Source organism: Acyrthosiphon pisum, chromosome X (genome assembly GCF_005508785.2).
Source record: "Acyrthosiphon pisum isolate AL4f chromosome X, pea_aphid_22Mar2018_4r6ur, whole genome shotgun sequence".
Lineage (NCBI taxonomy): Eukaryota > Metazoa > Arthropoda > Insecta > Hemiptera > Aphididae > Acyrthosiphon > Acyrthosiphon pisum.
Window position 1 is genome coordinate 21,659,642 of NC_042493.1, and position 25,219 is coordinate 21,684,860.

The 25,219-nt window shown below is 27.5% G+C and overlaps 1 protein-coding gene across 1 annotated transcript in view; it reads left to right on the forward strand.

Annotated features, from left to right (window-relative positions):
- The window catches only part of LOC100575358 (CD166 antigen), a 28,400-nt gene extending 6,928 nt beyond the window's left edge, over positions 1 to 21,472 (forward strand). Inside the window, exons 2-10 of the mRNA XM_003240309.4 lie at positions 5,918 to 6,071; positions 13,689 to 13,860; positions 15,468 to 15,628; positions 15,702 to 16,055; positions 16,730 to 16,852; positions 16,913 to 17,059; positions 17,127 to 17,435; positions 17,581 to 17,756; positions 20,828 to 21,472. Of these exons, the coding sequence (XP_003240357.1) occupies positions 5,972 to 6,071; positions 13,689 to 13,860; positions 15,468 to 15,628; positions 15,702 to 16,055; positions 16,730 to 16,852; positions 16,913 to 17,059; positions 17,127 to 17,435; positions 17,581 to 17,756; positions 20,828 to 21,085 (1,800 nt within the window). The 5' untranslated portion in view covers positions 5,918 to 5,971 and the 3' untranslated portion in view covers positions 21,086 to 21,472. The remainder of the gene's footprint in view (positions 1 to 5,917; positions 6,072 to 13,688; positions 13,861 to 15,467; positions 15,629 to 15,701; positions 16,056 to 16,729; positions 16,853 to 16,912; positions 17,060 to 17,126; positions 17,436 to 17,580; positions 17,757 to 20,827) is intronic.
- Positions 21,473 to 25,219: the final 3,747 nt, after the last annotated feature.

Consider the following 25,219-nt stretch of genomic DNA (forward strand, 5'->3'; position numbering starts at 1 on the left):
TCAAAACTTTCATATGGCATATTATCTATTTATCTATACTGATTGTACTTTAAAATGTTATGTTTTTAATTTTTCAGCAGATTCCGAAAATGTCTCAAAAAATGTGTTGTAAAATAACAACGAAAATAACAATGAAACATTTTACTTTAACTAAATATTGACATTATTTGGTAAACCGAACGCAAATTTAAATCATTTATCGATTTGCACCGCTCTGAAAATCTACAATTTGAACAAATAGTACCTACTGTAGCCAGTATACCACAAACCAAGTTTTTCGTAAATATGGTGAAAATAATAAACAAATTGCCTACCTTGCACTACATTTTTGTATATATGCCTCATTTCAATTTTTGTTATGTTTGTGTTAATATTCTAATATTATGATTTTATTAAAATAAATGTATTATGTATAATAAAATACATGCACATGCGGCTTATAATGTCACTGAATACTCCATGACTCCAATAAAAGGCACTTTTATCTTGATCTATATTTTTTTCTTAATAAATTAATAATTTTGTTATTAAAAATGCCATAAATATTTTATAAAAAGTTGCTATCAAATTTTATATTTTAATTACAATTATTTTTGGGGGACGAGTTTTTGTTTTGAATACCCTGTCAATGAAATTCATGTACCCACCCCATAGTATAGGTACAGGTACATTTATTGTTATAATTGATATCTACGTTGTACCTACTACCTACACCTATAGAAACTTAATGCAATTAATATTAATACTCACTTACTTTAAAATTGAAATGTACAATAAAAGTATACATTTTAATTTAAGGTAAATTTAAGGAAAATAAAGGTAAGGTAAGTTTAAGGAAAATTAAGTAAAGGTAAGTTTAAGGAAAATTTACATTTTCCTATATTGTTTATTATGTAGAATTAATTTAATAAAATGCATTGCTTTTCTCGTAGGAGTTATAATAAAATCTACCACTCATATTTTATTATATAAACTTCACAAAAACTGTTTTTATATTAAATTACACAAATACATTAAATTCACATATAATAATTGCATATTTGTAAATACAACTATAGGGAGGTATGTATTTAAAAAACTAATTGTTTAAAATACAACATACTTAAATTACTAAGAAAATAATAAATATTTATTTTGGTACATTTTTTTAACGTTTATATGGTTCATTTGGTATTATGTACATACTGTAAGGCTGCAGGGTAATTCAAATTTTACGAATCCTACAGAAAAATGTAAACCCATTTATTTGTATAACGCAAACGGTTCAAGGAGACTACAGTAGTGTGTGTTGTATCCCGTATGTAGGTTATGTATATTGTGTGTCATAAAATAAAAAATAGTAGGTACCTACATTCATTTTAAGAGACTATTACACGATCTAATGACATCGTGATCGAGTATTGCTATAATAAAGGAAGCGCAAAAGAAATAATATTATCATCATAAAAACCAATTTTTTAGATATGACCATAACCTAAAATAGAAAGAATCCTTTGTTTCGCGAACTTTCAAAATTCAGAAACTCAGGCAAAATATTCTCTTTTTCATTCACTCCGTCATTTTTAAGTGTATCAACCTATTGTTTTCACCAAACCCATTGTATTATGCCATATACTTTCGAACCTAAATACTCGTCATGTTTGAGATAAATTTTAGTTTATAGTTCATGGTATGGAGAAGAATTTTGATATTAAAATAGAAGGAATGTAATACTGAATGTATTTAAATAAAATTATAAATTTCCTTCTAGAAATATCAGATGGATAGATGCAAATATTTTAGACAAAGAATGTAATATGAACTAGGTACCTAACATTAGCTTTTTAAAAAAAAACCTTGGAAGTCGCTCTGCTGTATAGTTGTTAAATATTAAGTTATAGAACTTAAATAAATATTTTATTCAGTATGTGAAATATAGTGTAGGATCTTATATACATTTTATATTATATGTATATGTTAAAATACATAAGTATATTTTATAACTATTTTGTTGTCAACTTATTTTCGTAACTCATTGTCAAATATTATGTACGAGTACTAATTAAATCTACGTTCTTAAGTTTAGGAAATTTATGTTTTTAATAAGAGTTTTAATTATCTTTAACCAAACTATATAAAGTAATTTAATTGATTTTATGCATTAACATTTATGGCATTTATGGATAGAATTCCAAAAAAAATGGTTATATACATATGTATAAGAATATTGTTGCCATAAAAATAAGTATTAAAATCATAATATGTTCCAACTCACGTACACAGGTATATTTATTAATAAACAATGAGTTTTCTAAGTTAAAAATATGGGTTGACATAAGAAAAAATAAAAACCTAGAAGTTTTAACATAACAAAACATTTTTAAAAACACAAATATTGACTAAAAATAAGTGTCTTTGTAAAAAAAACTCACCTTTTACCTGTATAATATATATTTTTTATACGTATATTATTTCATTATTAAATTTTAAGTTTATGAAGTTATTAAGACGCATTCCATCTAGTACTCGTAAACCAATATATTATGATACATGGATATTATGGTAAATTCCTATATGGCTAGTATTGGCTTCATAGCTTGACTACAACCACGCCTAACTAAATAATGTCTAATATCAATGAAGGCGAGAATGGAAAACAATTTATAAGTAAAGGTTTAACTTTTTATTTTTTGTTCGCGTGAAAAATCATAAAATATAATTTATTTATAAATATTATAATATATTATTAATGTTATAAATATGGAATACTAATTTAACTATAATGGAATAATAAATCAACTATCAAGTAACAAAGAAACGGAACATTTTTTCTTTTTACGTGAAACGCATAATAACAAGTCTTTAGTATAATGACAGTTAAAATATTAAATAATTTTGAATAATTTAATGAATTTGAATACCACGATAACTATAATGATGTAATTTTATTGTATTGTAGTTATTATTTTATTTTAACGTGGTCGTATTAAATAGTTTATAAATTCAATTTTGTCATATTCTACGGACTTTATTTTTATTAAGTTTAAGATCTTACCATTTATTTTATGGATTATAATTAAGCTTATTTGTGAATTATTGTTATGTTTCGTAATATTTTCAACGAGCTGTTACAGTTTAAAGTCTGAAGAGAAAGATAAAAACGTAGAAATGAACAAAGAAGTACAAAAATGTTTTTGCTTCGCCAACCCTCCCTCCCTCTTATATTACAAACAACAGCTGATGAAATATAGGTGGTGACGAGCGCTATACTGAAAAGTATAAATTTTACTTCAACAAACGTTATAATGGTTCAATGCATGCTCTAGATATAGTTTTGAAAAATATAAACTACATTATATCTCGTAAAAATGTTCACATATTATAGTCTGTATACTCATCTGTATATTATTATATATTTTATAAAGAATATAATGAAACGTACGTTTCTATGGCATTTGTTCTATAAATCATAAAATATATTATGAAATAGCTACCTATATGTTGGAACCTATAGTGACATAAAGTATCAACATTTTGAGAACTTTGGTTTTAAAAAGAAAATATGAAAAATAATCCATAACTTAATACCTACAAATATAAATAATAAATATACACCCTACAACCTACGCTATAATTTCATCTTCATGAATATTTTATATTATATAAGAGTAGGTATAAGACTAATAATATATTAATATGTAATGCAATAATAAACATTATAATATGAATGTTGTTACATTTAGTTATGCGTGTATGTGTGCGTTATAGACTTTATTAGTACCTACCTACCTAGATCAGCTAGGTATATTTATTAACTTAAAATGTGAATAAATATTAAATATTGACAAATCATTTTATAATTAAATAACAAATATCAAATTTATAAAAATTATTATCATTTATTTTTTCTGAAATAAAAGTATTTATATTTAAAAATTATAATTGTTACAGAGACGATGCAAGTGTTAAATTTAAATAATAATGCAATTACGAGCATACCTACTACAATCATTAAAATGTACTCGAGTTCATAAAGATATCCAATAACATTCTTTACGAAAATAAACTGAATACCATGACGTTTTCTTTTGATCGCTCATCTCTGTCATTGCAGACTATATACGTAGAAATGGAAAATTTTACCTTTTTTATATTTACTTACTTTTATTTTGTATTATACAATCTCATTTACTTCCCTTTTATTTACGGAGAACATTATTATAAATTATAATTTATTAGTAATAAAAATATCTATATAGGTAATCAAGTTATACCATCGTCGTGACTCACAAATAATAAATCATAATAATACCTTTATAAAATAGATTAAACAATTCTTTTAGTTATTGCATACCTATACTTGATTTTTAGTTTAAAATTAGGTGTACCCAGGTGCACACCCAGGATTTATATTTGAGGGGGGAGGGGGCTTAAAAATTGTCTTACTTTCCTTACACACAAGTAAACAATTTTTACACATATGTATTCAACACAACTGTCACAATGGCAAAATCGAACGGACTGAATATTGTCCAAACAATATTTTTATGCCACAAGGCATAGAAAGTGTTATCAAATACCAGTGTTGGGTAGTAACGTAACGAAAGTAACGCGTTACTGTAACGGCGTTACTTTGCTTGTAACGCGCTACGTAATTTCATTAGAATTATTTCCAAGTAACGAAAATGTAATCGAAATTGCTTTTGAAAAGTAATTTCTATAGAATAACGCGTTACAGTTTCGAATTATTAAGTACCTACCTACCTATTGCGAATTGAAAAAAAATATATGTATAATGCGGGTATTATTATGTTTACCAATTTATTATGTATATATATATTTAATTTTAACTCGGCATAATTCAGTTTTCAATGGTTTTGATGTTTGAAATGTCTAATTGCACCGTAAATCACGAGAACAGTTAATTAAATTTATTATTACTTTAAATAGGTTTCCTATGAATATAGCTTGTGTGGAAGACTACATTTTATATGATCCTATTAATTATACAGGTTTTATAAAGAATTTGCTTGTTCAATTTTCCTGCAAAAGATAATTGCCAAAAAAATTATTTTTGTAACGATAAAGTAATGAGTTGCTTTTATATTTGAAAAGTAAAGTAATTTCATTACAATTTTATTTGAGTAACGAGTAAAGTAACTTAATTACTTTTTAAAAGTAACTTACCCAACACTGTTCAATACTATAGATATCAATACGGGACAGTCAATGTTAAAATGCTTGTGACATAGGATCCCCCATTCCCCCTAAAATCGTAGTGGTTGCCTGTATGAGAAATCCTTCGGCGTTGTCGAACCAATGATAAGGACCTATGATATTTTTGAGAAAGTAGGCAACCCATACGTTTTCGGTAGCACGAAATGTGACGCGGTTTTTTAATCGAAATGCCCCGTATTCTTATCTATAGTATTTGGTATTATAGTTAGGTATCGTAGTTACCAATCAGAGTCGATCCGAAGTAATATTGATGCAAGTACCTATATCAGCTACCTACCTATAAATCTAAAAATAATTTTCAACGAAATAAGCGATCGGCGATTGCCACAAACATTATCATGTACTAATTTAACTATTTATGTGTATTGTGTAGGTACCTAACGTCTACTATATTTGTGACGGTATGCTATGATGTAAAAAATTTTTTTTTTTTTTGTGGAGGGGGGGTCAGCTATTGGATGTAATTATAATTTATAATTGGATACACAAACACAATTAATAATATTGTTATTTCTAAACATTTTAATATATTATGCTGTTGTTAAGGATGTAATTATTGCTAGCCAAATTACGATTTTAGGAAACTATCAAATAAATAATAAATGTGTCAATCAAACTTAATTGTCTTAATTATCAAAAAAATATAAATGAACAATTAAATAAATGTATTAAAATAAAATTGTTTATTTGTCATTAACAGGTGAAGAGATTCATATGTTCTATTGAGTTGTTCATTATATCAAATCTTGACAAAATGAAGTTGATTTCTTCTATAACACTACTTCCACAGACTTCTGGATCAAAAATTAAGGACTTTATAACATGTACTATATTTCTTCTCTTTTTAATTGGTGGTAAGTACAAAATATGTTAAATAATTTCCTAATATAAATATTATTGAATAATTCTTGGTAAATCAATTTTAAAACTTACATTTGTGTATTTTTATTTACAGTTATTATCATTTAGTATGTGTTATACTAGTAGGTACCATACATATTATATAGATAGGTATAATATAAAATAGTTAATGTTTTAACAATTTTTATATCATTAAATATTTAATAATATTAAAAAATACTAAAAATTAAACACACTTGATATCCTTATGTGTAAATTGTAAAATAGGTAACCTATAAATATAGATGCATTAATAGTTATATGTACATTCATTTTATTAATACCTATACTCTACAGGTATCTTTTAAATTTTGAATTTTTGCTAATTGTGATTATCAAAGAAATTACAACCTGTCTCAACTAGTAGGTATCATTTGTCTCAAATGTACAATAGAATAAATTGGGCTTATCAAACTTTTGTAGTGGGTTGTGGGTACTTTAATACTTAAGTTATTTTCTAAAAGAGCATACTTAATTAAAATACACATAATATTAAATCCAATAGCTTCTTTAATCATTACGGTCTCTGATAATATAAAAATAATTAACTTGGTATCTAAACTTTCATATAACAAAAATCAATATAACCCTTAGAGTTAAGTTAAGTATAAATAGATTTTCCAATGCTGGCTCTAAGTTTTTTATCAAATTATCATAATTCAAATTTTAGTATGTGTAATAGGTAGTTAAAAGAAATACATCTCCAATTCAATGTTGTACCTACCTAATTATATTAAAATATATATACCTAATGATAATATTATAATAAAATGTGTTTATAATTATTATGTTTTATTTTTTAAATATTAATTATTATCAATTTACTAAAACTTAATAATTTGTTTATGTTGTTGATATCTAATTTTCTTCTGATAGTATATTTAATCAGACATAATTCATCAAATTATTATTTAATTTGTTTCATATGGGTATACGTTTATTGTATAATCATATTTATTAAAATTGATTTGTAGTTGTGTCTCATAAAATATATATCTTATATCAACAGCTACAAAAGATCAAGGTATAAAAGTCACGCACTTATATATAGTAGTCGTCTAAAGTTTTTAATCTACTTTACACAACTTTTTCTAAACTTTAATTGTATATGGCTCATTAACCTAATTTTTCTGTAACTTTCTCATTCTTTAACATTTCCTTTATGTTTCAAAACTATACAATTTTTTGTTACTTATTTAGCACTCTATTCTCTCTCTTTCCTTAAAGGTCTTGTTGAAAACATTTTTCCAACTACCACTACCTATATCGTTCATTCGTACTTCAAAGTTATTGTTATTCATTACATTCCCCTCTACCTAGACTATAATACGCTTGTCGTGTATACATCTAAAGTCTAATTTTGTAAAATTTTTATTTTTCTTTTTTACTACAGATGAGTTAATTAGTAGATACTATTATATAAAATACATTATTCTAAAATTAATCTTGTTTTAAAATATAATATTTATTTCACTATTCAAGTTCTTTAAATAGATTCAGATTGTAACTATTTGTTATTTATGTAGTATATATACCTACTCTGATTATTAGTCTTACTGTATTATACACTGCAATAAACTGTAATGTATTGTAATTAGGTATCCAATAATTAGTAATTACCTATTTTATTACCTTAATTCATAAGTAGGCTACATTGATGTATCTTGTCTCAAGAGTTCAACCTAAAAGTTATAATAGCTCAAAAATATTGACATAACAATGGTTATATAGCATAATATTCAGACATACATTAGATAAATTATTAATAAATTTGCGATCATGTTATATAAATCTGACATCGAAAACCAACTAATAATGGAATTATATAATAATAAATATAACGATCATAAAGGCATTATGGATAACTATGCGACTGAAATATAAAATATTATATATGTAGGAGGTAGTTATACTAAGGTACTTTAGTAAGCTTATTTGATACCTACCTACAGTTGTGAGAAGCGAAAATTGGGAGTTAATTAATGTACTTAGTTAGTAATTTTTGATTAATTTTGAAGGTATACGTGGGTATGCGTGCGTATACTTGCGTATCTCTGTTAATTTTACAGGGTATACGCTAAATCAGTAAACTGGTGATAGGGTATACGTCGTATACCCGCGTATATCCTCCAAAACACCACTGGGGCTGACTACAGTTAGTCTTGACTACACATGATCTATGATTGACTTTTAATATTCAAAACTATGAGGACGAATAATCATTTATAGCGTTGACTTACATGAAAAATTGTTGGTACCTGTGAGTTGAATCAACGTGTTTTTAAAAGCGATGAAATTATTTATTTGTTTTAACAAATATTGGTGAGCACAGGAGTTATCAATTTGCGACTTATTATTACGGACTACTTTTTTTTATTAGATGGAAAAAAACGTCTACTGATAAAGCAGCATAACGGTTCGGGGAACTAAATATTTTTGAATTTTTATCATTCATTCTTGGAGAAATAGATGTAGCGGATGCCGGATATATGCCGTTTTGGGTCACCATAGTCCATAAATTTTTATGGTGCCTTCTGGCACTCAAATACCGTAAAAGTTATAGGGCGTTATACATTTTAGTAGGTATCGATGAACCTTATTAGACTGTGTGAAATATCAGGTATGTACAGGATGCGAACAGATATGTGCACTTAATAACTTATAAACTCGGACTGATTGTTACTGTTTAAATGGTTGAGATACTTTCCGGCCTAAATCGTTCCCTTCCCTTTTCAGCCGTTTCACTTTTCGGCCAAACCAAAAAGTTTAATATTTACTTTATTTTGTATTTTATTTAGAAATATATTAAAACATATATAATTGTTGTCATTGATTATTTGATTAATAATAATTAGATAGATAAAATGAATCATTATATTATATAACGTACATTTTTAATAATTTTATTATATATTATATATAAAAAAAATAGCTAGGTACCTAATACCTATAAATGTGGACAAAATATGAGCATGCTTATAATAACTGTAAAATATATTGATAAAATAATTATTGACAAAAAAATATGTTATTATTATTTATTTATATATACATTTCATACAACTTATTTTTTAAATAATATTTTCGTTATTTATAACAGAAAGTAGATACCTACTAAACTTTTTGGTTTGGTCGAAAAGTGAATTGACTGAAAAGGGAAGTGTACAGTTTTGTTTAAAAACGGCCAAATTTAAATTATAGCCTTTAGGTATTGACCGAATATACGAAGTGTTTTTTATAATTAGGTACCTTATGTAGTTACGTCTTAGACACTATACAGTCTTGTTTGACGTAAGTAATTCTGTTTGAAATTAAGTAAAATACTATAAAGTATAAACTATATACCTAATATTGTAGCTAGGTATGTCCCATGTACAATATAACAGTAACGATAATAATAATCCAACATATCGCACTGTTTTATGTTTATTTGAAAATCAGAAGTCAGCATTAACGACCACAGCTCTCTATTGACTACGCATACTTATATAAAGACCCCTCTATCGGCAGATGATTAAGAGCTGCTACATACATAATATAAAGTACTGGCAATAAAACAGCCCCTCGGGGACTCCGCCCAGTAGAGGGATCTCTGCAATAGTCATATTGTCAATACGAACAATTTAAACACCCGTTTTCTAGATGTGACTCAAATGTTATATTTTATGCTAAACTCATTGCGTTGTATAGTGTGTACAGTGTAGGTACACGTTCAGAGTGAACGCTATAAAATAGTGTGGATTTTTTACAATGTTTTCAAGAGTTACTGGGAAAAGTTACGATCCAAGTTTAAAAAAATTTACATTTCAACCTTTTTGAAATAGGTTGTAAATAACTGACTATGAATAATTTATTTTAAAAACGATTAATTTTTGAAAATCACATGTGATTTATTTTACTGTTAAGTGTTTATAGTTGCACGTAAAAATATTACAATATTTTACTAGATTTAACAACCCGGCATGGTCGCTCTAAGTAAAAAAGGAAAAGAGCCCCTTAAATGCACACATAGGCAAAAACTTGTCGGGTATAAATGAAGCAACACGATTCATGAAAAAAAATTCTTGAGAAAGCATAGCAAATTTGTAGTTAAATAATGAAGTTTGAAAAATACAATCATCTAGTTGGAAGTTTCGCGTAGATTTGCATCCTGTATTGCAACCAATAAAAAAATAATATTAATTTCTACTATTACTATTATAGTATTATAATCTGCAACCAATGGCGACTATTTATAAACATATAAACTTATTTCAAAAAATAATTTTAAAAAAAGGAAAAAAAACATCATTGTAAAACCAATATCATGTTACCGAAATAATATAAGGTATCAACAAAAAATGAGTGATATCTCATCAAAAACACTCGACCAAACTCTGTGTAAAAAAACGCGAAGTAACAAAAAACGGCTCTAAAAGTTGTGATATCATTGTATAGCTAAGTCTTTGAACTATAGAATATATAATTTATGTTAAAATAGTTTGCTAAATAATTTAACTTAGATTTGCGACTTAATTTAAAACTTTAAAAATACTATAGGCAACGTAATGAGTGCATAATAATAAAGTCTACTATCAATGAAATATACAATGTATATTACTAATCAAGTGTTTTAGAGTCACCGAGCTAAGTTCAATTATTTAGCAGACTATTTTAACATAAATGATATCTATAATTCAAAAACTTAGCTATAAAAAATATCACAACTTTTAGAGCCTTTTTTTTTTTGATACTGAGCGTTTTTTTAAACAGAGTTTGGTGGAGTGTTTTTGTTGGGTATATAATACATAGTAGGTTTATAGCAGGTCACAAATATCTAATATACTAAAATATAGTTAACTATGAAGTAAATAACATTCATACTCACCAGTTGGTTTCATACTCACCAGTTGGTTGATGTACGATGTACCTTCCCACATTACTTATTCGTTATCCGTATAAGTTTATGTAGGTAGTCATATAAATTGTTTTTTTATTTTGTATCACCTATATGAAGCATTGATTAAAATATTACCTATACACAAAGACGTGATTGTGGTACTCTAAACTCTAAATGGTGAGTCCGCGGTATGCTTTCATCTAAAATATGATTTCATAATTTCTAAATTATGATAATGCGAAATGAAAACAGAAATTTAGATAATCCGTTTTTTAATAAATGTTTTTATTTATAAATATTAACTTATAAATAAGAAGTACGAAGTACCTATTAATTATTATAGTAGAGATTATTTTTTTTTTTGTTGATGCTGTATAAGAAATTTCGTTGATTGCCCATTGGATGCAATTTACTGTACCTAATCGTTGAATAGGTTCATATGGGTTACATGAATGACACTATTGTTGTATCTATAGATTATGCATAGATTACTTAATACGACACACGTCTAAAATAAATTAAAAATATATGATAAATTTTGTTAAAATACTCGTATTAAACCTTTACTTTATATAATTTATTAATAAACAGAACCATATTGTTTTTAATAGGTGGTATGATGCAGATTTAATACTTTTTTGAAGTAAGCACATCATACGGTACGCCAGTACTGACTTTAAAGCAACCTAATTTTCAATAATTATATTATATTATTACTAGCTGTTGTCCGTGAAAACTACAACTTTAAAAAAAATTATGATTGTTCAACACCTTTTAGGTGAAACGCAGCCTCCTTGTTAGGCAATCCGATTACGTCGGATCGTGGACAATGTGTGACAGCATGTCAAGTAGGCAATGTACGAAAATTTTATTTTACGCATGCTTAGTGCTTACACCTGATCTGCCCGATTATCCAATGACAACCAAATAATAAATACTAATTTCTACTTATTATTTTTCCTATAACCAATAGCAACCATTTCCACCGTAAATCTCAAGTTTGAGCACCTCCCCGGGTTGGACTTATGAGGGAGAAAAATACTTTACGACCTATTCTCATACCTACAAAATATAAAAAAAAATTCATTAAAATCGGTCGAGGCGTTTCGGAAGAGTGTGGTTCTAACACCGTGACACATGATTTTTATAAACTTACTAGATATTATGAAAAACATATATTATTTTAATCATTAATAATAAAATAAATGCATTATTTTTGTCAACAATTAATGATATGTCATACTGTGCAATAATATGTTTACGACGGATCGACGTCAAACATTGGGTACCAACTACCAGATAAAGCCGCAGTGGCCGGTAGTTAGAAATCGCGAAAAATTATAACTGTCATTCGAATCCTTCGAGTCTCGACGTCGCGACAAGGGTACCGACGAAATAGTCGAATAAATAGGTACTTGATACATGATAATCGAATATATTATAGATACCCACCTATGATGGTGCAAATTACAAACTTACATAATTATTATTTATTAATATATTATACAGATACATTGTATGACCCACATAGCAAAATTGTATTTTCAAAATATTGTTAATACAAATTAAATCAGTCATTTTAACTTTGAAATGAGGAATAACGGCCACTGGGTAATTCCGGTCAGTGGACAGAGACATATATCTCATAAAATATGATACCTACCTATAGCTCAAATTTAGATTTTCACGTTGTTTGATAATTGTTGTTATCAAAACCTAAATATCCACCTAATAATTAGGGCCTGGATCATTAATAAGAATGACGGCCCGCCGCCCGGAGTGCTACTTGGTTTATAGTACCATGAGCCAGTCCCTTAGATAGGGGTATTACCGGCCAAATATGATGGGGTAATGGCAGCCTTGTATTTGTTTATTATAATATTTTTTTATAAACACAACAAACTAAAATTTCTTATATACTTTTGTAATACTTAGTATTAATAAATCTCTGTACTGATAACATATTATTTTGATTATAATTTAAAATTTGTAGTACTTTTAGAAATGTATAATATCTTGTCCTATATTTTTACGTGTATTTATGTGTGACTGGTATTAACCACTATATTATGGGTCATTGGCTTATTTTAGAAAAAAAAAATATTGCACATAACTAAAAATGTGAAACATATATTATGTACTAGCTAATAAGATTATAGTTAATATATATAATTATAGCAATAGTAAAATATTACGTACGTGAAGTTGGTCATCTCACACTTTGGCGTAGTGACTGAAAATCTTCACCAATAGTTTGCGAGTTAATTGAGAGAATTTGGATTTTTATTACCAGAGATACACGAATTCCCACTTAGGTGGCCGACGCGCCATTCCTCTATCTCATCATACCTTTTAGCGTGAACGCCACTATATAGGTACTGATCAGTGATCACTGATCAGCTGAATGCCTAAACAGTAAATAGATTTGATAATTGCCAATTGGCATATTATCCCAACTATTTAACTGAACAAGTAGGTTTTTTTAATGATATCTAGGTACCTTATATTATATTATAAATAGTCTTATCCTATACATTTTCAGTACCTAGACTATGTTATATAAATTATCATTTATCACTATTATGTAAATCAAATAAATCAAATAAATCAATTTTTCATTTATTAATGAAAATATATATTTTTTTAATTAGGTACTTCAAAATTGTTCTAACGATTTTCAATGTTTTTACAGATGTCAAAACTATGACTCACATCTTGAGGCATCATCAGCAAAGAGACAATACCGGGCTGAGTACTTTAAGCCCTATAGAGCAATTAACTTGGCCTCATTCAGATGTGAAGTTACCATGCGGAATTTTACCCGCTTTAAATGTTACGTCCAATTGGTTACAAATGAAACTAAAGTGAGTATATTTTTGCGATATACTACACAAACTCACAATTAAATGCAAACACAAACATTTACATAAGCACTTAGGGTTTACAGAAACGTATTTAATTTTAACTTGGAGCTCCTTATTGTTACTAAATATACATTTATGATATAGTGCATTATTATAGATTTAGGACATAATCTCATTATAAATTACATTATGTGAATCAATAAGTAATTTTATTCAGTAAAATCAATAGAATTTTCTGCATTATAAAATTTTCTATTGAAACTGTACATCCTGATATTTAACAATGTACAAAATTAGCATGCATCAAAGTATCAAACAATATTAATAATATTGTAAGCTACGATTATATTATGAATAATCTACTCGTTATGTTAAGTCATTCCAATAAGCTAAGTATATTGATCGAAATTTAGCACAATACATTATTATATAACTATTATTATAAAATTAATTTATTCGAAACATAGATTAATTTATTATTAATAGCTAATACCTATCACGTTGACCGTCATGAGATCTAAAATATGATTTCACAATACTTCAACCTGATAACTAAGTAAGTTTATGAAAATTTATATTTGAAAAAATGTCTACCGATATTTTAAAAAGTTTGTACCATTTTAAATAAATTAGAGTTGAACTCTCAGAATTTGTCTAGTAGCATGTCACTATCTGAAAAATATTTTAATTTATACGATTAAGGTGAGATCTCAAATTAAATATCACCCCAAAAAAGTAGGTAAGTAGGTATGCAGTTCATACTAGATTAAATCTCAACTAGTTATTTTATAATAAAAAAATGAAAAATCCTATTTAATCATTTAATACATTTTCATAAATCTTGACATCTATAATTGTTAAAATGTGACATAAAAATAAAATTAATATATTTTCAATTCAAATTAAAGTGCATGTCGATTTTGAGTAAAGAAATAGTGTAGAGAAATGATAAAATATTTTAATGTTTAAATAAGTTATTTGTTAACATTAAAGTTAAGTAGTTATGTATATAAAATTATGTATACAACCCAATATTTTATAAGTGATTTGCATTATTAAATTGGTTTGGTTAGGTTAATATGCCTTAAAATTCAAAAAATCATAATAAAAACTATGACAATTGTTAAATGCATGCTATAAAGCCCGATTAAAAGTTGCTACATTGTAAATTTCTAATCAAATAAAATTAGTTTTAGATAATGTTATTGACGTTATTGTACATGAGATCTCATGACCAATATTTAATAATTTGTCGAATTTTAGAATAAGAATACAAGATCTCATGGTCAATTTAATTAACATTGTTAAATATCTACGTATTGGCGGTCAACGTGGAAACAATTCACTACATTTCCACTACAGTTTATTAAATTATTGATCCTACAATATATTTATTTTATTTTTTAAATAATTATATTATAGTAACAGATTAATTTGATTGTAATATTATTGTTGTTAAATAAAAATGTGATGGTAAATACTTTTAAAGAAAAACCGGCGATTAAATAATAAGTTGATATACTATATTAGGTACCTAAATAAATAACTATTTAATAATCTAAAAAATGTGTATAATAAATAAAATTAATTTGTTTAAATTATAATAGATGGCTGCACAATGGGAAGAACGTTGATCTTGGACATCGTTATAACCTAAACCATAACACAGGAGTTTTAGTTATTAATAATATAAGGCTAGATGATAATGGGATATGGCAATGCGTAAACGAAAAACAATTAGCTAGAGCAATAAATTTAGTAGTTTTAGGTATTTTATTTTTTTATAGTAATAAAAATAATAATTATAGTGTTTAAAATAATGATTTATCTTTTCGTTCTAGAAATTCCAAAAGAACCTTATTTATTAATCGACGGGCACCGTTTAGACCCTGGAAATTTATTTGTACCAGTAAAAGAAAATATGGATTTAAGTATAGAGTGTGTGGTTGAAGGTGGTAATCCAATGCCATCCTTACATTGGTTACTATTTCCAAGTAATTCAAATTTAGAAAATGAAGCAATGTCTTCGGGATTACTGCAGTCTAACGAATCGTATCAAGAGAAAGACATTAGTCGTAGTTCAGCTAAAATTCAAAGAGTTCTTAGAGCTCATCACAATGCTACTGTGGCGTGTATAGTGACACATGTTACTCTTGCAAACCCCTTGAACACTTCTATTCTTCTTGATGTTCAATGTAAGTTGATTTTTAAAATCGATACATAAGAATATACATTTTATCGATAGCAGTGTCGTAATTATAGAGTTTAATAAGAGTGACTCCTAGAATTAATTTTTAGTGGCTCTATGCAATTTTGAATTATTATTTGATGCTGAAGCTACGCAAAGTAGAAAATGTATTACATTTTTTTTCATAAGAACATTGTATTACTAACGTTTTATTAGAGTATACCTATAATCTAATAACATTCAAATATTTTAAATGACACCATGAAAAAAAAAACTGGCAGGATCCTATTATTATCTGTCGGCAAAGCAAAACATTAATTTGACATACTTAAATAATATTATGTGCAAATAATTCCCTCCTCCCTATCAAAGCACTAATTACGTCACTGCGGGTAGTGTAAAGATAGATTATTTTGTATTTAACCACAAAGATTAAGGTCACTTCTGATAAAAACGTTTCTTAAATTAGAGGCGGTAAAATCATATCGGCTCAACCCTAAAAAAATTATTCCACTAGATAGCAGCACATAATTGTTTGGGCGACTAACCTATCATTATGTAATTTCAAAACTTTAAATGCCCGTCCTGCGCAGTTACACTTATGTGTGTTAGGCCTATATGGTTTTACACGTCTCATTTTTTGTTCAACAATGTTTTAAAATTTACTTTTCGTATTTATAGATACTCCCTCTTTTGGAATTAGTAGAATTCCTGGATTTGGAATACCTATTAAAGAAAGTATTTCAGTATCTCTTAAATGCGATGTTGATTCTAACCCACCGTCATCTCCCGTCTGGCAAAAAGGTAGGCTGATTACGATTTTTAAAATACAATTTATCTCATGTTTTACTATGTTTATATTAGATGATAGTGCACCACCTGTTCTCCAAACTGATGATGGTTTTTTAAACTTTACGTCAATACGAAGAAATCATAGTGGCTGGTATAAATGTACCAGCAGACATTTGTTATCTGAATATTCTTCAATTGGTTATTTTTTAAATGTTAGATGTGAGTAATGCATTATAAGTTTAATTTTAATTTAAAATCTAATTACGTGCACTTCGTTATATTTTAGACAATTTAAATGATCTTGATACAGTGCGCAAAGAGTTAATCGAAGAAGATAATTCTGGTTCCTCTGAATCTGTTGAGGTCACTGTTGGTGGCGAAGTTCAATTAGAATGTCCATCAGGACCTAGTGCGGCAATTCCATGTTGGGCTAAAACTGGCAATGATAATGACCTACAACCAATAGGGCCAAGTAGTAATCTTCATATAGATCAAGTTTTATATCAAGAGGCCGGTGAATATAAATGTATTGTGGGCAGTAAAAATGAAAATCTAGAAAAACTCAGGGTGTATACAGTTCATTTGAATGTTGTCGGTAAGTTATTTATTTTTATTCATGTATCAGGGTTTAGAATAACAAATAAGTTATTAATAGGAATACGTTTTTAATTTAATAGCTGTTAGTCCTATTTGTTATTGTTTAAACATTTACACGAATAACACAAGTTATTAATTTCCAGGCGGTCCAGTGATATATACTGAAAACAGAACTATTGTTGCGCACGAAGGAAACGACACCCGATTATCAGCTGAGTTTTGTTCTAATCCAATGGTAAACAAAGTTTTTTGGATAGCGAGTGATAGAGTTATTCGACCAGGAACCGCCATAGGACAGATTACAGCTCATAACATAACTGTAAGTATATTGAAAACATTGTACCTACAATGTTTTTGATTGAATATTGAAAATTTTTTGTAAAATTTTTATTTTGTTTTATATAAATCATAAATCACATAGGTACCTACTACTAATAGCAATCATAGCTATTAAACATTATATTTTGTTTCATTGAATATTTTGATAAGATTAGGAATTTTAGTTTTTTTAATTCGGTTACCGTTTGAATCAATAATCTGGACCTGGGGAGTCTTCATTTTTCTATATTGTGCGGATTTGTGCTATATAATATAAACAAATTGAAATGTTCAAATGTGCCGTAATTCGTAAAAGCTAATACGTTTACATAATTTACAATCATAATAATATAATAGGTAAAAATATTTCTATTTCTTAACATAAATTCAGATAATTAATGTTTTTTACATTTAATTTTAATTTCAATTGTACTATAAAATTATGATAAAATCAAGTTTAAAAAAAATAAAATTTTTATAAATGAAAAAATGTGATACTGCCTTAGAAACACTTGGGTACTTAAGGAGATTGATACTAACCATATATAGTGAAACCCCGATAAGTCGAAATAAATGCTGTTCCCTTGCCTAATCTAACCTAACCTTAGTAAGTCGAAAACCTCGAAAAGTCGAAAAAATTTAATTCCCCTTGAATTTCGACTTATCGAGGTTCGACTGTATAGGCTATTTTGCGTTCGGGTCGTGTAAATGAGTGCTTGGTATAAAAATTAGGTATAAAAAAATAGTGTGACTGACTGTGTGTAAAATAAATAGCGGAGCACTCCCGCAAGTGCACGCACATGTCAATAACGCACACCACAAATATTATTTATTTTGTTTATTTGGTCAGAACACAAAGGTACCCATCAATATTTTAGTATATCTATTTATCCAATGACATTTCTGAAAACACATTATTTGTTTCATCATAAAATATACTTGAAAATGGCTTTCTTACATTTTTAAATTAATTTTTCCATTATAATATTTTTAAATTTAAGAATTCTTATTACTCAAAGTTTAAAAATCCAATTTTTAAGGACAATGAGTTCAGTATTAAAAAAGGTTAAGTTGTTTTGAAGTAAACTTCGTGACGAATATATCAAATCATAAATCAAATATGTTTTTAGAAGTTGTATCTGATGACTACATAAGGTTGATCTATTTTGGTAGAAGAAACAGATGTGATCGAATCTCCTCAAATTATATTGAAGACTTAGTTGAAGACGTTAATATTAAATCTGCCATAAAAAACACGCTTGCGCAGGTTAGGTGTCCCAGACTTACGACGAAACTTTAAGAGTAACTATGTGAGCCGGGAGGTAGGTCAGTTTTCTGAAGCCCAGCCTGGGCCAGTCTAAAAAATGTTGTGACATTCCGGTCCAATTATATTTTTATAAGCACTGCCCGATCCGGCCCAAAACATTTTTTGGAAAAAAGTCTGTTCCGGTTCAGTCTAAAATATTTTATGAAAAAACCCAGCCCGGCCCGAAAATATTTCTAAGCTATTAAAAACTTTGGTCCGGTCTGAGATTTATTTTTAGCCTTATAACATCATATTTAACTGTATAATAAAAATGTTTGTGAGTAATAGTTGCTCGTGTACCTTAAAATATTAATTCAAACAAACAAAATATATAGGTACACAAAATACGTAGGTACACCGATATACCACTAACACGGAACATTAAAACTAAGTTACTGAAGTGATAGTATAGTGCCCTAACACTGATGTCTTAACAATCTGAAGTCAAATGCAAAGCACTTTCTATAAACACTTCAAATTATTGTTTCTATATTTGTATGTTGGTAGTTGGTTAGTTACTATGATACTAAAGAAATAATAATCCCGTTAATAGCTAATAGCTTAATTATTGTATTTAAATAACTTTATTATACCCATTACCCACGTGGCCACGTCCCATGAATTACATGATATTCGTGATTATACCAACGTCGATTTGTGAACTTATAATTTTCATTTTAAATTATGATTATTTGTCCGATCTAGACCTTTTTATTTTTTTTAAGCCCAGCCTAGTTCAGTCTTAGTACGGGCTCGGCTTTTTGAGTACTTGCAGGTTTTTAGACTAGGTATTTCATAAATTGCTTTACAAAAATTAAATAGTTTGGTTTAGAATTATTACTAAATTCAATTCTACCACATTTATATCAAAACTAAACAGGAATGTTTGAAGAAAAAATGATACTCTGCAACAGCGGTACCTACTACGCGGGCATGTGTGCCTTTTAACAAATTTTGTGCGGCCCGCACTAAAACTGAATTTACATTCTAAAATCTACCATTCTACACTCGAGTAAATAAAATAAAAAATTTATATCAAAATAATATTTTTTTAAACTTTTATAACTTTGATTATTATTATTATTTAAAATGAAACTAGGTCCCGGGTAAAAAAATACGCATTTGGTCATTATATGCGCAAATTAAAATTTACTGCATGCGGCCCACAAGTAATTTTCAAAAATAATATTTGGCCCTTTCCAAAATCCTAGTAGGGACTCTACAATATTATAAGTTGGTACATATTGACATATTATAATCGTAAACCTATTCAAACTGTAGGTACAGTGTTTTATTGTATTCTATAGAGTCTACTATAATCTTTACTCTATGTTGTACCTACCTGCTTTCCATGACTTCAATATGGTATTAATTTTTATGTAAGGACAATTTCAGTAATCCAACTATTTTGGAAAGTGGAAACAGATGACTAGATTAATACAAGTTTAATATTATAAACAAATTTAAAATTAAGTTAATGTTGTGTTAATATTACCTATATAATTATTAATTGATTGGAAAACATAAATATATTTTCAAAAGATTTAAAACATTTATAATTGTGAGTGAACGTATAAAATGTTAAAACTTAGCAATAGTGCCTCAATTTTCGTAGTATAGTTTTTTTTCGTTCTCAGCTGATATTCAAGGTTTTTTGTTATTTTTTTTTCAACAATAATGAAAAAAATAAAATAAATAGCTAGAATACCGAAATTGTACTACATTATGCTCTATGACAATTAATTAAATATTATTCCATGTTTTAGTCATCAACATCTTCTTACTGCCAAGTAGCTACTCTCACGATACAATCGGTAACGCCAGTGCACAGTGGAGAGTATAATTTGATCGTCGGTTCCGGTAAAACATTAGTAGAAGCTACAGTCATATTGAGTGTGACAAAGAGTACACGAAACAGAGAGCCCGTCCAAACATCTAGTTCACATTCAGTTTGCTCAAAAATGTTTGATAATTACTTAATTATGTGTTTAGTTACGTCAATTTTTACGCATTTAAAAAATTAATAATAAATTATTATTTACCTATATGTTATACATTATATTATGAAAAAAAAGAAAAAAGAACAAATTGTATAGGAGTTCTTATTGTTGTATAATTGTTGATTAATAATGCATGTCACACGGATATGCGATTTAGGAAAAATATTTATATAAATATGTACTATTTAATAAAAATATTTTGAAAACAAAAAAATGTTTGACACCAAGATAAATAAAGATCCGTCTAATATAGAAAACTGTAGAAACACAAATTAAATAATAAATTATTTTATATTCCTAAAATAAAAGTGATTAGAAAAATGTTTGAGATCTATATTATACATTGTCAGCATTTGCCACATACCTTTATATAAACGTGTTTTGTGATAGTATAAATGTATAATATACAAAATAATATTATCTTATTTTTACTTCCTTGATGTTATATCGTGGGTAAAATAAATATTTCCTAACCTAATATACCTGCCTAAATATTGGTATCATGGACAAAAGTTGTGTAGTGTGTACTATAAAGTACGTCGCTATTAATTAAGGCGGCTCTAAACAGCGACGGATCCAGCCCCCCCCCCCCCAGACATATTTTTATATATATAAATATTATATATTAAATAACAAATAAACAAAATCTAAACTTCTATTCACATTGTCGAGCTAAGTAAAAAAAAAAACTGCACGACGGTGTGTGTAGGTATAGTATATCGAAGCAGGAGTTGCCTATTTAAACTGTATAAAATACAGGTAAATTTGTTATACGACATAACTAATTTTCTAATGCATCAATCAACTCCTAGTAAACTCCAAAACATCAGACATGTTGTGTAGAACGTGCTTTTGTAAAAATCATCAAAATCGTACGTTTATAAAATAAGTTATAAATGAAAAGTGCGAACTTTTTAATGGAAGTTTATATTAAATTCAGAATCTGGTAGCCGTCGTCGTTGTCGCATCAGCTTTGCCAATGTTACAAACAATATTACTGTTCTTATAGATTATTGTGTGAATAATCAATATTCAATAATGATAAAATTAGGGATATCACAACACAAACCTTTTGTACTTTACGAAGGGTTTTTATTGTGTATTAAATATAATCAATAATTTATTGATCACATTGATTGCATATACATATTATATACATACACCTATCTACTATTATGATAACATTTTTAAATTGAGAATAAAGTATAATATTTTATTATAATTGTATTTGTGTTGTAAAAAAATTTTTGACCCTCCCCCCTCCCTAGATTTTCGCTCTGGATCCGTGCCTGGCTCTAAACGATTGGATTTTTCATGCATTTATATAGGTATCTACCTATAAGCTGGCAAAAAATAAACATAGTTCTAGTAGTACACTTTTAATTTTGAATACTAATATTAATTCATTAGCCTCTTTTCTATGTTTTGTAGGAAAAACGTTTTCATTTTTTTGTCTTGTTAGCACTTTAGAGAGCAAGTTAATTTTGAGAAATTAAGTAAAGTCATTGGAACCGTAATCTATCCAAAATATCCAGAATCAGTTTCCTATAAATCGTAGAAAAGAGGCTGACGAATTCAAATCATTTTTAAAAATTGAAATTGGATTACTAGAAGTATGTACATTTTTTGACAGCTTATTAGCATTACTCATTGTCGCGAGTGTACAAAAATATTTTTCGGTGTGGTTTTGTTGACTTGTGCATGCGCGTATGTGTGCTGTGGAACATTTTGCCTCAGCCGGGTGATATGAAATCTATTGTTATCGAGTTCAAATTTCTTCAAAATTCTAATTTTTATTTTTTACACATATAGGACCGCACTCACATTAATAACCATTTACAACTAATACAAAGATTATGGGCGGCGATTTCTTTAAATTTTTTTTAATGGTCAATTATTGTAGCTATGGCTATATGAAATGATTTTGTGCAAATCCGATGTAAAAAAAATTATTAATTTAAAAAATATTAAGAAAATAATATGTAGAATAGCCACGTGACGTAATGGGGCCCGTTTCATCGTAATTGCCTATCTTATACGAATAAAAGTTCCTCGCTTCACGCAACGATTTACCAATCGAAAAATTTTATTTTTGAAATTTAGTTTATGTATATGTGTGACCTTATAAGATGTACAAACAATTAAAAATTTTAAAATACTCATAACTCGCTTTAAAATTAAAATATAATAAAAAGTCCATGAAATTGCCTACATAATAATCTTATCTTTAAATTTTGTAAGAGGTTAATTTACTCTAAATTTTAAACTAACGGTGCTACACGTGTCTTGCTGAGCATACAATTTGCTATATTACGCACTTGTAAAACGGAGACAACATAATATGCGGGTGAGGCGTCCTCTTGAAGCGATAAAAGTATCACAATTTCAATATAACGTTTAGTTTTTTAAATATTAATAAATCTTAAAAATTATTTTTTGTTAAACGGCGCGTCATGACCATTTAAATATAAAATAAAAATTCAAAAATATCTTTTAACATTTTTAATATTTAAAAAACTAAACGTTATATTGAAATTCTGATACTTGTATCATCTTAAAGACTTAATAACAAATAAAACCACTCATTTATATGTAAATTAATTTTCAAAAATAAAATGTATTGGTAAATCGTTGTGTGAAGCGAGGAACTTTTACACGTATAAGATAATTACGATGAGCCCGGCCTAATGACGTCACGTCTTTTTTCAATTACCTACTCATATCAGTTATTGAATACCTAATGTGAGTAGAAACGTAAAACCTAACGAATCCTAACCGTGGAAAACTGAATTGCGGGAGTTAAAATTAAATATATATATAAATAATATATTATATTAGAATAATCAGCCACGGGTCACATTATAATGTAATTATATTAGGTACATTACATTACATTATAATTTTTTTGTATTTTGTCAACAAAGCAGACTACATCACTGCATTTTTTCGTCAAGACAGCCTACACATGAACAGAGGAACGCTCAAACGTAACGGTCACGTGATCAAATTTTTCCTCACTTCCCTGCGTAAAGAAGTTTAACTTCAAACATTTATAAAATGTTCAATTTATATAGCTAAGGATTGAAAATGTAAAATAGTTTCTCAAAAATAATTCATATTCTAACCAACAAATCTAAAACAATAAAATTAAAGTGTTTTTTTATAAACATTTTAAGTTTAAATTAAAATTTCAACAAAATTAGATATTTAAACGAAGAATAACGATTTTAGTTGTTTTGCTGTAATTTAAAAATTTATTCCGTATTCGTGGGTACCTACTTTAAGCTTTAAAAACAACAATGTATTTAACTTACCTATTTTAATTACTATAATGTCTAATAGTAAAATAAATTTCTTTAATCACAATAATATCATAAAATATACTTAATAGTGTAGGCTGACAGACCGTCTTCTCTCAGAATCGTTTTTCGTATACAATGGTTTTATATAAATGAACTCAAATTTAACACATCCATTACAATTAGATAGGTATCTAACAGTACTACTCTCTATAAACACCTACTGTACAGCAGAGCGTTGCCACTTTTTGTTCTATTAATGTCGAGAAAAAGTTAGTTGGGTCTAAAAGCTTGAAAATGTAAGACCCCTGTATAGGGTTATAACTTATAAGGTTCCTAATAAGTTTTTATTATAATAATTTGAAAATATTAGATACATATATATAAAAACGATTTTTTTCACAAGCATTTTAAATTTGAGTTTTGACAAAATTCGTCAAAATAACGAAAGTTAAAGAGTTAGGAGTATCTAAGTAAAACATTTATAAAATATTCAATATTTATATTCAAGGATTGAAAATTTAAAACAACTTTTATAGTCATGTTGTTGAATTATCGAGTAGTTAAAGTACCTTGGAGGCTTCTTTCCACTCAAGCCTTGTAAATTGTATTTGCGTACCTATAACTTATTGAATAATGTATTGTATACAATGATTGTAAATATTCGTTTTTGCGAGTTATTTTGCTGTAAGTAATTTAAAAATATTATTTGTGAGTAGGTAGTTGACATTTTTAAAATAGATGGAACTTATAGGTATCTACCTATAATATTATATTTTATTCACAAAATGACATTTTAAATGTTATGTTTTCGGCAAACATTAATTCAACCTTCTGTAATACTAATAGTACCTAAAAT